This window comes from Podarcis cretensis (assembly GCF_951804945.1).
Source record: "Podarcis cretensis genome assembly, chromosome: 17".
Taxonomy (NCBI): domain Eukaryota; kingdom Metazoa; phylum Chordata; class Lepidosauria; order Squamata; family Lacertidae; genus Podarcis; species Podarcis cretensis.
Genome location: NC_137187.1, coordinates 8,105,000 through 8,118,419, shown reverse-complemented (window position 1 = coordinate 8,118,419; position 13,420 = coordinate 8,105,000). Strand labels below are relative to the sequence as shown.

Sequence of the window (13,420 nt, the reverse complement as noted above, 5' to 3'; positions counted from 1 at the left end):
GCCCCCGCAGCGGGCCAGGCGAGGCGGGCGGGCGGGGAAGAAGGCGGGCCAGGCAGGCCAGGCCGCGGCGCTGGAAGGCGCCAAGACGCGGCGCAGCGCCTCGGTTAGGCCGCCTCAGCGAGCGAATCCTAGAATCCTAGAGTTGGAAGAGACCACAAGGGCCATCGAGTCCAACCCCCTGCCAAGCAGGAAACACCATCAGAGCCCTCCTGACATATGGTTGTCAAGCCTCTGCTTAAAGACCTCCAAAGAAGGAGACTCCACCACACTCCTAGGCAGCAAATTCCACTGTCAAACAGCTCGTACTGTCAGGAGGTTCTTCCTAATGTTTAGGTGGAATCTTCTTTCTTGTAGTTTGGAACCATTGCTCCGTGTCCGCTTCTCTGGAGCAGCAGAAAACAACCTTTCTCCCTCCTCTATGTGACATCCTTTTATATATTTGAACATGGCTATCAGGGGTCTGCAACCTGCGGCTCTGGAGCCGCATGTGGCTCTTTTACACCTTTGCCGTGGCTCCAGGGCGAATACTAGCAAGGGGAGGCGCATTGTGCGCCCCGACACTCCCCACTGTGGCAGGCGCTGTACTGGCATGTATGCTGGTCACTGTTTTGAAGGGGAGTGAAGAACACACACACACAAAAAAAGGTAACTTGTTAATTTAACGTTTATTTCTATGAGGAGTAATTCTGAGGGGTCAAACAAAGAAATAATAAAAAAGTGACAAAAAAGTTATTTTTATAATGACGAGTTTTGCGGCCCCCAGTTTTTTTTCCTTCGGAAACAGGTCCAAGTGGCTCTTTTTGTCTTAAAGGTTGCAGACCCCTGATGGCTATCATATCACCCCTTAACCTCCTCTTCTCCAGGCTAAACATGCCCAGCTCCCTTAGCCGTTCCTCATAAGGCATCGTTTCCAGGCCTTTGACCATTTTGGTTGCCCTCCTCTGGACATGTTCCAGTTTGTCAGTGTCCTTCTTGAACTATGGTGCCCAGAACTGGACACAGTTGAGGTCTGACCAGAGCAGAATACAGTGGCACTATTACTTCCCTTGATCTAGATGCTATACTCCTATTGATGCAGCCCAGAATTGCATTGGCTTTTTTAGCTGCCGCGTCACACTGTTGGCTCATGTCAAGTTTGTGGTCAACCAAGACTCCTTGATCCTTTTCACATGTACTGCTCTCAAGCCAGGTGTCACCCATCTTGTATTTGTGCCTCTCATTTTTTTTGCCCAGGGAAGGAGCCCCTGAGGGAGAAAGCGGGCCCTGGCGGATTTACGTATAAGCTATAGCTTAGGGCCGCACTCTCTTGGGCCCCCCCCCAAAAAAAAAATATAAAGGGGAAAGACCTGGATGTACATTTCCAAAATAGAAGATAAAAAACAAATAAAATAAAACCTACACCCAGCAGCAGTGTTTTGTTTTTTGTAGGCTCCTGTGATGTAAGTCATGGGCCCCACCTCCTCCCTAAAATATCCCTGGTTTGCTCATTTCTCTGTATAGGGCACCTACATTCTGCATGGACTGGTTGCACGGCAACATGTGCAAATGGCTTGAGATACCTATTGGGTCCATAAATGACCATATAGCATATATCCAGTTACAGATAGGTAGCCGTGTTGGTCTGCCATAGTCAAAACAAAATAAAAAAATTCCTTCCAGTAGCACCTTAAAGACCAACTAAGTTAGTTCTTGGTAGGAGCTTTCGTGTGTATGCATATATTCAACACAAAAAAACAGCGACAATTTGTTGTTGACAAAGGATATATAAAGAGCCCCATTACCTCCAGTAGCTTAGGGCCTCATCAAACCTAAATCTGGCCCTGCCTGCAACATTTCTTTTCATTTTTTTATATAAATCTTTTTTTATTTACCGTAGTTTTATTGAGTTATGATGCAGAACCACATTTAAAAACACAAGTCATCTCCTGTCACATGTATAATAGATTTTGTGTGTGATGTAACCTTCAGTCTTCTATTAGCCCTTGTAAAAGGAAGAGGCCGCTGGCAGGAAGGTTAACAGCACTTGCTTATATCTCCTTGGTGTGCTGCCTGTTTATTCCTTTGCTTGACCCCTGCCCTGTTTGGTGTATTTGCTTTTAGCTGCACTGAACCTACTTCCTCTAGTTATGCCACCCGTTTTGCAGCATCTCCCCCACCCCAACATTTGCCCGACTTCACCTCTAGGGTGCAGAATTAATCAGTGACAACCCAATAAAACCACATACAATTCTTTACAGACCAGTATCTTTACTGATGATTTTGTCGCAGAACAAGATTTACAAAAACAGAGTCCATTGCCTGTATTAGGGGGAGGTTATTGACAGAAGGAGACTGGGACTTCGACTTGATGCAGCCAGGGGGTGATCCAAACTTCAAAATAGCAGCTGAATGTCTGAGAAGGGGGAAAAGGAGAAAGAAGAATATTAAAATCAGCCCAGTGCCAAAATCTAGAAAGCTGACCTGTGTCATTATCCGATGGCTTGTTCAATATCCTGACCAGGTATTTCAAAAAGGAACTCACAGTTATTCCACCTTCCTCTTTGACAACCCCAAGGCAAGGAGATGTGGCCGCAGCTCCTGCAACATTCATGCGCAACTCCCTACTCTGGCCTCTGATTCTGATCAGCAAAGGAAGAGTCTCTCGCTGCTCTCATGTTATGATGTTGCCACTACTGCACGACTTCTCATGTTGCACAGGGAGAGGTTCCAGGCCACAGGGGGGCAACGAAGGCCACACTCCTTTGACAAAGTGCCTTCTGTGGCTTCGTTCCCCTACATCAGTAGAGCCTGCCCCGACCGACCACCAGCAGTAACCATTTCAAATTTTCCACAGTGCCCTGTACAACTTTCTCCTACACAGTCACCCCAGAGCATTGTGGGAAATTCATCATGGCCATTTGCAGCCACTCACTGCTTGGTGGGTGAGGGTAGAAGCTCAGGGCAGGTGCCAGAAGGTGTCTAGTGCTGAAATCAGGCCTGGGCGCAGGGCTTTTTAAAGCCAGAACTTGCTGGAACTCAGTTCTGGCACCTCTCAGGTGGGCACCTGTAATGGTTCTAGGGGTTGCTCATGCATAAACCGGCGCCACACCTGGCTGGGTTGCCTGAGTGAACCTTTTCTGTCCGGACAGCCACTCGCCCGTGGCTGTCTCAATCGCTGGCAGAATCCGTCAGTGGGCGTTTCTTGAACTTCTTCCAGCAAAGAAGCTCTTTGACGCCTAGTCTCTGCCTACTCTCCCTGCGCGGAAGCCTTCTGCGCAAGGAGGGTGTGGGCAGCGGAGGACCCTTACTCTCCCCACTGGTCCCCGGCGAGGAGTCATGGTTATGATATAAGCCGGCTTTCCCCAGCTTGCTGCCCTTCAGGGTTTTGTTTTTTTCCATTTTATATTGGTCACTATGCTTATTTTACATACACTGAAGTTCTAAATATAATGTTTGCACTTCTAGACTCATGGACATTGATAAAGCTGGGCCCAGCTAAGTCACCAGTGAAGAGATACCAATATGCATAGGAGTCCATTCCTAGGGACCAAGGTCGCTTTGGCTCCCCAATAAAATATTTGAGGAGGCCAGGCTCCTCAAAGTTGATGGGCAGTGCCATTCAAATGATGTGGTGCGCCACATCATGTGTTCAGTTATGTGGGGCAGGGCCAACCTCCCGCCCCCCTATCTTATTCAAGTTGGCCTCCCTGCAATATGGATAGCACAGCAGATCCTGGATGAATCTAGACACATGGGGGGGGGGGAGCGAAATTCAGGAAAATGTGTTGTAAACCTCGTAATGTGAAATCACGTTGCCAAAAGGCAGAACTCCACAGCGCCATCTGGTGTCACAGTGTTCTAACGCATTTAAAACGCTTTTTCTTTACTAATGTAGCTGAATCCCCCGTAAAGTTCCACATTAGTCCATTAGGAAACCAATGAGAAATCTGAACACATCTTACTTGTCTCAGTGTCTTTTTTGTCTGGAAATCACATCTGTCTAAGTCGGGCTCTGGATGTATCCTTTTGCTGCATACTGTCCGGCAGATATCCACATCAATTTTGTATTTCACCCCTCTCACAACCTAGAGAGAACAATTTTCACTAAACCACACATAGTGAGGACAAATTGGAGAGATAGAGGGAACTTCTTATATACGGGGGGAGCAGGAAGGGAAGGTAATAGTTTTTCAAAGGCCTTATATTCCCCCCCCCCCCTGAGAGGGAGGCATGTTGCTAAGGCATGTTGGTGCCTGTTGTTTGTATATTCATCCCACTGTTATCTCTGATTATTGGTTTTGAGGGACAACCTGCTAAACCTGTTTGACCAGAGACAACATTGGGAGAAGGTGATGAAACAGTGAGGTTACTAGCTGGGGTTCCATTTGGATCATATATAACCTCTTAAAACAGCTGCATTTGTTGCAGCCAGTTCTTTGCTGCGCCTAATTCAATATGTTCATGTTAGTGATTAAAGGCCTTAACAACTCAGGCCACAAATACCTGAAAGACCGTCTCCTTCCCTATCAACTTTTTCTGGTGTCAAGATCAACAGAAGGGGGGCAGCAGAAGCTCAGGGTGGTGGCAGCCCAGAAGATGGCTTTCTTTGTGGTTGCAGGAGAAATGTAGACCTTCCAGAAGGGCTTATTTAGCCATCAGCAGAGCAGCAGCTGAACCAAGATGTAAGTCATAATAGCTCACTTCAACAGTGTGACTTTCAGACGCACTGCGGTGATATTTCCACTTGAGTGTGAAGTGACTTACAGGAATATTTCATCTTGCATGGGCACCAGAAAATGACAGGTTTTGTTTCATTGCTGAATTTGTTGCCATAACAGCCGGAGTTTCCTTACCTGCCTCATGGCTTTGTTTATGCGAAATTCTCTGAATAGAAAGATGTCATTTGAACTGTTGTTGTATCTGTAAACACCAAACCTAGCAGCTCTCTGAACTCCTGGGTCGTTGGTCTTGACAGCGATAGGAGATCCCGGTTTTATGGCTGAATTAGGCAAATGCCTCTTGCTACCTGTACAAGCAAAATTCACAAATGAATAATTATTTAGAAATTTTGTTCAGCGGACACATGGAAATAACCTTGTTGACGTATCAGCTAAGGTCTTAAGCCCAGCTGATGGAACGGCAGAGGAAAGAAAGGTTAAGAACAGTTTCAGGTTAAGAACGGACCTCCAGAACAAATTAACCCAAAGTACCTCTGTACAGGCAATGGCTGATTTGATGTGCGACCGTGCGCACGTGCATTGCACCGACCCCAGAAGTGGACAGAAAAGGGGTAGAGTGCTCTCTGCTGATGCTCGTGAGGGTCAGCAACGCAACTCTCTTGCAAAATGACCATCACCTGTAGTACCAACACACCAAGATCTACCTATTGGTGCCTCCAACTTCACTGAAGAAGCTTGCTGTTTGACGAACTCAGACTGAAAAACTGACAGCTTTCAAAGCTGATGTCGTATGAGGAGGGGAACCAGCAGCTTCTTCCTTTCTTTCACAGTTAAAACCCACTCTGTGGTTTATCGTTACTCTGCAATCAGCAGTTGACTCACAGGACACGACAAGAGAGTGTCAAAACTGCAAACTTTCTCCAGAGGAAAGCTTGATACGGCAGTGCATTTAAACAATAGGTCAAGTTTCTGGCAGGACTGTGTGTAGCTTATGGACACACGGTGCAACCCACAAAGTCCTGGTTTTGCAACTGTGTGATGAAAAAAAAGCAATTGTCTGGATTAATGCATGGTAAAAATTGTGCAGTTTCTCTCCCTTGAACAGTACAGGCCGGTTCATATGTTCATATTAACCACGTGATCACTACAAGTACAGATTTATCATGGCTAGAGAATTTAGGTGATACATGCATGTGTGTACTAAAACGTAAAGGTAAAGGGACCCCTGACCGTTAGGTCTAGTCGTGGATGACTCTGGGGTTGCGGTGCTCATCTCGCTTTATTGCTGAGGGAGCCGGCGTACAGCTTCCGGGTCATGTGGCCAGCATGACTAAGCCGCTTCTGGCGAACCACAGCAGTGCATGGAAACACCGTTTACCTTCCCGCCAGAGTGGTACCTATTTATCTGCTTGCACTTTGACATGCTTTTGAACTGCTAGGTTGGCAGGAGCAGGGGCCGAGCAAAGGGAGCTCACCCCGTTGAGGGGATTCGAACTGCCAACCTTCTGATCAGCAAGTCCTAGGCTCTGTGAACTAGCTGCACACAAAAGCAGGGACACACTGAGTAGCCTCAAACATTACACCACACATGCTGAGCAGCCTCCCTTGGCATCTGTGTGCACAATGCAAACATTTGTAGGGAGGGGTTTTTCAAATGTACTGGTGTATGTGCAAAGCCCCTTCCTCCAGACATTTGCCGTGTGTCCATGAATACCAGGAGGGGGGTCACCTAGCATGCACAGTATATGGGGGGGGAATATACACTCTTGTTGTTGTTGTGTCGTTTAGTCGTGTCCGACTCTTCGTGACCCCATGAACTAGAGCACGCCAGGCACTCCTGTCTTCCACTGCCTCCTGCAGTTTGGTCAGACTCATGTTGGTAGCTTTGAGAACACTGTCCAACCATCTTGTCCTCTGTCGTCACCTTCTCCTTGTGCCCTCCATCTTTCCCAACATCAGGGTCTTTTCCAGGGAGTCTTCTCTTCTCATGAGGTGGCCAAAGATCAGCTTCCCGATCTGTCCTTCCAGTGAGCACTCAGGGCTGATTTCCTTAAGAATTACGTTGCGCTGTTCACTCAGCAAGTGTGTCTGAATGTTGCACGCTGTGAATGTGTGTCCAAATCACTCAAGTGGAGACGTTTATCCCAGTCTGTATGTGCATTGGACTTGAATTTTTTTAAATTCTTGATGCTTTTATTGTTGCGTTGTTTTGAGATTTGCTTTTAGAAAGCATTTCATAAATGGAACGAAATAAATAATCTACCGCACTTCAGAATGTGTGTATAGCTCTGTTAGGGATAGACATAAATGCAATAGAGGAAGAGCAATAAAGGAAGTGGTTCCGAATTCCACGCACATTCCCAGCAGAATGTATGTGCGGCTCCACTGAGGCTATTTGCACATTGTAAAGAGCGAGAGAGGAAGTGGTTTGAAATTTCACATACATTCACAACATACTGAAGCCAACTGGATGCCTATGGGGAACTGAGAATGGCTCATGAATGATGTGTTCATTCACAGTGGTCACTGTGATAGCAGCAGTTAGTTAGTAGGTCCATCTTCTTTCATGCTCTTCTCTTTCTGTCCCCCTTTTCTTTTTCACTCTGAATGCCAAGCTGAGCAAATTCTCAAATATTCCCACCCTTTGGCTGGCATCCCACTGCTAGTATTAAAAATACAGCTCCATATACATCAGTGCCGCTCCTTCCAGAAATGTTGAAAACAGCTGCATATTCATTTTACAGTAAATAGCCTTGAGAAACACCTAAAACAACACCACACACACACACACACACACACACACACACACACACCAGTGTTAATCAAATATCGGGAGGGGGAAAAACACCCTTAGCTTCTTCGCTACTCAGAATGTAAACCACAATGGAAAAAGAGAGATTTCGGTTTATCTAACAGCAGGCATTTTGTGAGACTCTGCTTTTTCTGTGCATTCATGTCTGAATAAAGAGAGAACCTCAACATTAATTATTATTAATAATAATATTAAAATTTGTATACTGCTCTTCATCCAAAGATCACAGGGCAATTCACAACATAAAAATGAAAAAAAGAGAACACAAAATGCATAATAAAAACCAATAGCCCCCCTCCCACTTAAAGTTTTCAGCTCAGATCTTGAACCTTTAAGCGCAGCCTGGCATCCAGCTATTTAGCAAGAGAAGTTTTCCAAGCATGGAGATGTCATGGGCTTGGGAAGGGAGTTCTGCGTGCTGAACCTCTGTCTCAGAGGGTTTGCAAAGGAGCATCAGGTGGCGTCTGTAATCCCGTTTTCAAATAAAACACTGGAAAATCTAAAGTTGACCTACCAGTAACTGCTACTAGGAAACCTTGCAACAGCCTCTCTTTCACAAGGGTGTTACAGTCCTTGATTCAATCGCACACACTCTCCACCCAGTGCAACCCTGTTTCTTAGACTTAATTAAAAAGTAGTGGTCTCAACTGATAATGGCTGCGTAACAACATACATTTAAAGTGCATGGCTTCCCCTAAGGAATCATAGGAACTGTAGCTTATCCACCACAGAGATGCAATTCCCAGCACCCTTAAGAAACTACAGTTCCCGTGATTATTGGGGGAAACCCATGTACAGCATTTTAAATGTGCTTTAAGTGAATTGAGTGTAAACACCCAATATTGTACACACACACATGCAAATGCCATGGGAGAATACTAAAGCTATTTTCTGATCTTACCAGCTGAAGTCCTGGCCACATCGCAGAGAAGAAGGCAGCAAAGAAGAGCCATTTTCCTCCACCCAATGGACACCATTTCTACCTTCCTAGATTAATCAGCAAAGAGACGAAGGCTGCTTGACTCGAACACTTGCTTTTTTGCACCTAGCAGAGGAAGTGGGGTTTCCACTGTCTGTTCAGGAACTCTCATTGGTCAAGAAGAGCATACTGTATAAAAAAGCCTCGATCACTATCTCCTGTCCCGCTCATTGGCCCTTGCAAAATCTATTAGCAAGTTTCTTTTTGAAGAACTCTGGGTGATGTTAGCACTTAGTGCAGAATAGGGTTTGTTTGTTTGTCTGTCTGTTTTTAAAAGGGAAGTCAGATCCAAAATGAGCAGGTAGAAGGAGTAAGAGGCTATTCAGAAAGAACATCAGGAGGAGTTCAATCATTCAAGTCATGCAAAAAGTTGTGCTGTGTTAGATAATAGAAAAGGGTGTAGCCCAGACCCTGATCAAGTATACCCATTTCTCTTTCGCCCTGCCAACGACCCTCCCCGCAGAATACCCTCCCCGGGTATTCACCAATGCTTCTAGAACGAAGGAGATAGTTCTAGAACATGGTTCCAGTCCTGTAGTGTTGCGATAAGGGTGGGAAGCCAGAAATATCCAAGATGGCATTCATAACATGGACCTTAATGGAGTCAACATGGATGTGAAATATTTGTGTCCCAAATGCACAAAATTATTAAAGCAGTTTCGAAACAGAGAAGTCTTCTGTCTAGGTTCCTCACTGTAATGAGAGGCAGCCACAAGAGATACAAAGGAATTATGAGTTCTCAATGTTAAGTTGTGGGTGAGCATATCAGACGACACAGCGATTCTTCAAATACCTCTTGTTTATTCACAGGCCAGAACAGAACTGACAAGGGTTCAGCCAACCTGCTTATATAGAGCTCCACTACAAAGCAACAGTAACAACTTTCTGTAACTATCCAATCACTGAACGTCACTTTCAATTCCTTATTTGCATATGCGGACCTGAGTGAAAACTATTTATAGTATCCCCCTGCTGGCTCAGGGTGAGAACTTCAGTATGTAACACTCAACTCTCCCAAGATCCCTCTTTCCTCAAAATCCCAGTCCTGAGGAGCTCCTCCCACTCTGCGTCGATTTCTAAAAGCTGTGGGATTTGACACTCACCAAGAAAGGATTATGTGCACATACAGAAAAGGCATAGGTGCATTGTAGCCGCGCATGCTTTGAGCATGAATTATAATCACATGCCACTCGGCAATTGTAAATTTACCTATAAGACCACTACTAGCGGTGGGCAAATCTGCCAATTTCTGTTTCTCTCACTCTCTCATTTTCATGTTCTTAAGTTCTCCACATTTCCACATCAGTTTGCAAATTGTTTTTTCTCTCGCCAAAAAAAGTTATCTTGAAAAAAATGATCAGTATTTTTGTGTGAATTTCTTTTACTGTGCACATTTCCCCCCAAATTCTCCAGCCAAGTAATGTGTACAAAAAATGCAAATAATATGGTGAATTGTGCATGAAAATGCATATAGTATATTACTAGAGGCTCTCTTGCTGATCTTAAAAGAGTGGAGTGACTCCCATGATCTTTCTTATTACAGTGGTACCTCAGGTTACATACACTTCAGGTTACATATGCTTCAGGTTACAGACTCTGCTAACCTAGAAATAGTGCTTCAGGTTAAGAACTTTGCTTCAGGATAAGAACAGAAATCATGCTTCGGTGGTGCGACAGCAGCAGGAGGCCCCATTAGCTAAAGTGGTGCTTCAGGTTAAGAACAGTTTCAGGTTAAGAATGGACCTCCGGAACGAATTAAGTACTTAACCCGAGGTACCACTGTATTACACTTCTCTCTCTCCTCTACAAAGAATACAGGCAATTTTTCTGAAGCCATACTGGCTCTCCTACAGGACAAGTGAACCAAAACATTATATGCTCAGTTGAGGCAAGCACCTTTCACCAGGGGGCACTATTACCCTTTCTAAGAAACTTGGCTCAGGACCTTCCTTGACTCTTGCTCTGGGCTCTTCTGCAACGCTCCCCAAAAGCCACATATTCCAAACCTGTTTTGTGCGTTGTGGCCCTCTATGGTTCCATACCTATGGGAGTTGTTTGCTGTTCTTGCATTCCATTGTATTTCAGATCGATAGTCGTGTTGCTCATTTTAAAAAACTCACCCATGGACCCTTCATAAAACCCACTCCCTCTTTCCAGAAGAAATAAGGAAAACACCTGGGCTCTGCTTGCTTCCCTCTTCCCTATATTTTGGGGGCATTGTTAGACTGCAGCTATTTGGACTGGACTTCATTTCCATGTCTAGCTAACTATGATTCAGCGATCATCAATCCTGCCTCAGCTCTGTAACCCATGCAGGTGGCACGCTCTTAGTCCATTGCTGCTCTAAAGGAGGAGTAAGATGCACTTCTGGGGAAGCAGTGGATCTATGTCAGTTGCTTTCTAGTGGTGAAGCTTTTGTCAGATTGTGACAACCGGTCTCAGAAGGGAGAATTGCACCTTATGTGACTTTTCTGGTGGGTCTGTCATTCTCTTACAACATTCCTCCCCTCTCAGGTGAGCAAAGGAAAATCTGCCCTGTGGTCCTTACTGACTAACACAGCCAACAACTCGGCCTACTCAGAAGCAGGTCAAAGGGACTTCCTCTCAGGTAAATGTGTTCCTTCCTGCCTGCACCACTTGCTACCTTGCATATGTAGTAAGGTTAAAGCTTACTGGGAAATGATATATAATGAATTGAAAAGGGTGTTTAAAATAACCTTTGTGGGGGAGGAACCCAGAAGCTTTTCTTTTGGGAATTATAGGTACAGAACTACCTAAATGGTATAGAAATTTATTTATGTATGCGACTACAGCAGCAAGAATGCTACTTGCCCCAAAGTGGAAAGAAGCAGAAATCCCAGCAAACGGAGAATGGATACAAAAACTTATGGAATATGCAGGAATGGCAAAACTTACCAGAAGAATAAGAAATCAAGATAACAAACTTTTTATAAAAGAATGGAAATGGTTTATTGAATATTTACAGATAAATTGCAAACAGATAAAAACATTGGCAGGATTATTGTAATAACCTGCAGTTTCATAAGAGTATATATTTAAGACGCAGGTGGCGCTGTGGTCTAAACCACTGAGCTTCTTGGGCTTGCCGATCAGAAGGTTGTCAGTTCGAATCCTCACAACGAGGTGAGCTCCTGCTGCTCTGTCCCAGCTCCTGCCAACCTAGCAGTTCAAAAGCACGCCAGTGCCAATAGATAAATAGGTACTGCTGTGACGAGAAGGTAAACACTGTTTCTGTGCGCTCTAGTTTCCATCACAGTGTTCTGTTGCGCCAGAAGCGGTTCAGTCATGCTGGCCACATGACCCGGAAAGCTGTCTGTGGACAAACGCCGGCTCCCTCAGCCTGAAAGCGAGATGTGCGCCGCAACCCCACAGTCACTTTTGACTGGATTTAACCGTCCATGGTTCCTTTACCTTTACCTAGATTTAAAGTAGATAAGTAATTAATTAAGTGAATTTGGATATGCAGAAGATATTAAAAAAACTAATTTAAGGAACTGCAGTAAGAGGGAGAAGGAAGTCAAACTCTGAAATGTTAAAATGTCTGTAAAATTAATGAAATGTATAAATTTGAAAAGTATATATATAAAAACTTGCTACCTTGCATCTAGTATGCAGGGACCTGGTGGAGGATGGAAGTGACACAGAGGAGGAGTTAAGAGTCAGGGGGAAATGGGATAACCCCAAAACCCAAAACCTTGAAATTACAAGTGCACGTTACACAGCACAGTGGCATGTAATTGATTTAGAAATGCTTTTTGCATTCTTGCTGAAAAGCGGGTTTTAGCGCTGGGGGGGGGGAAACAGTGGGGATAACCCCTAAGCTAAATAACAGCACAGAGAGTGAACTAAGTGCATGAATAGTTGTGGCTTATCCTCGGCTAACAGAAGATCATATCTTCTTACTTCTCTGAAATCCTTTGCAGCTCCACATTTCTAACTGAATAGGTGGTTGCCACTTCCTAAGCAAACACTTTCTCACAGCCACATGCCTAAACCACATCCTAATGCCAATGCAGACTGCCCTTTGCTAATGATGAGCATGTTGGCACTGAGCAGGCACCTGGTTCTGCTACCTCTCAGTCTCGGGGTTCTTCCAGGTGGGGGCTGAATATTGCAAACTGATCATTGGCAGGTGACACATTTTTCGGTAACTTTTCGGATTTCCCACCCAAAATGTAAATCTGGATTACCGTTTTTTTGCTCTATAAGACTCACTTTTTCCCTCCTAAAAGGTAAGGGGAAATGTGTGTGCATCTTATGGAGCGAATGCAGACTGCGCAGCTATCCCAGAAGCCAGAACAGCAAGAGGGATTGCTGCTTTCACTGCACAGCGATCCCTCTTGCTGTTTTGGCTTCTGAGATTCAGATTATTATTTTTCTTGTTTCCCTCCTCCAAAACTAGGTGTGTCTTGTGGTCTGGTGCATCTTATAGAGCGAAAAATACAGTATATGGCTGGGGGTGGGGGAAGGATAGTGGCTGCCATTTTGATTCCAGCAATGCTGTGTGGATGCTGTGAAAAGCCTGCATGCACAAGAAGCATAGATACATGTCTGGATTAAGCACCTTGACCACCCATGCTGTTTCCCCCACCAGTGATAGCAGAGCTAGGGAACCTGTGGCTCTCCAGATGTTGTTGGACTCCCACTAGCCCACTAGCCCCAGTCGTCATAGCCAGTAAAAACTCCTGGATCATGTGCCTCATGTTTCTGTCGCTCTAAGGATCCTTCTCTCTCGATGACCAGTGTCCAGAAGCTGAGCTAGCTGCTCCAGCACCCAGAGCGGCACACATGCTGTGCACCCAGGGGTGGGGTTAGCTGCCTGCGGCTCACGGCTCAGGGGGTGTCACCCGCGGCGAGTGTCCCAGGAGGGTGGGGTGGTGATTGCACCCCGCCAGGGTTGACACCCGGGGCATGCCACACTCAACACCCCCCTTCCTCCACCAGTGCCAG

At 45.4% G+C, this 13,420-nt stretch overlaps 1 protein-coding gene across 1 annotated transcript; it reads right to left on the bottom strand.

Annotated features, from left to right (window-relative positions):
• Positions 1-2,227: 2,227 nt before the first annotated feature.
• Positions 2,228-8,769, bottom strand: CST7 (cystatin F). Its single transcript, XM_079958900.1, has 4 exons — positions 8,372-8,769; positions 4,833-5,005; positions 3,942-4,064; positions 2,228-2,392 (listed from the first exon to the last, which is right to left on the bottom strand). The coding sequence occupies exons 1-4, from the start codon at positions 8,445-8,447 to the stop codon at positions 2,315-2,317; spliced, it is 450 nt and encodes a 149-aa protein (XP_079815026.1). The 5' UTR covers positions 8,448-8,769; the 3' UTR covers positions 2,228-2,314.
• Between the last annotated feature and the right edge of the window lie 4,651 nt (positions 8,770-13,420).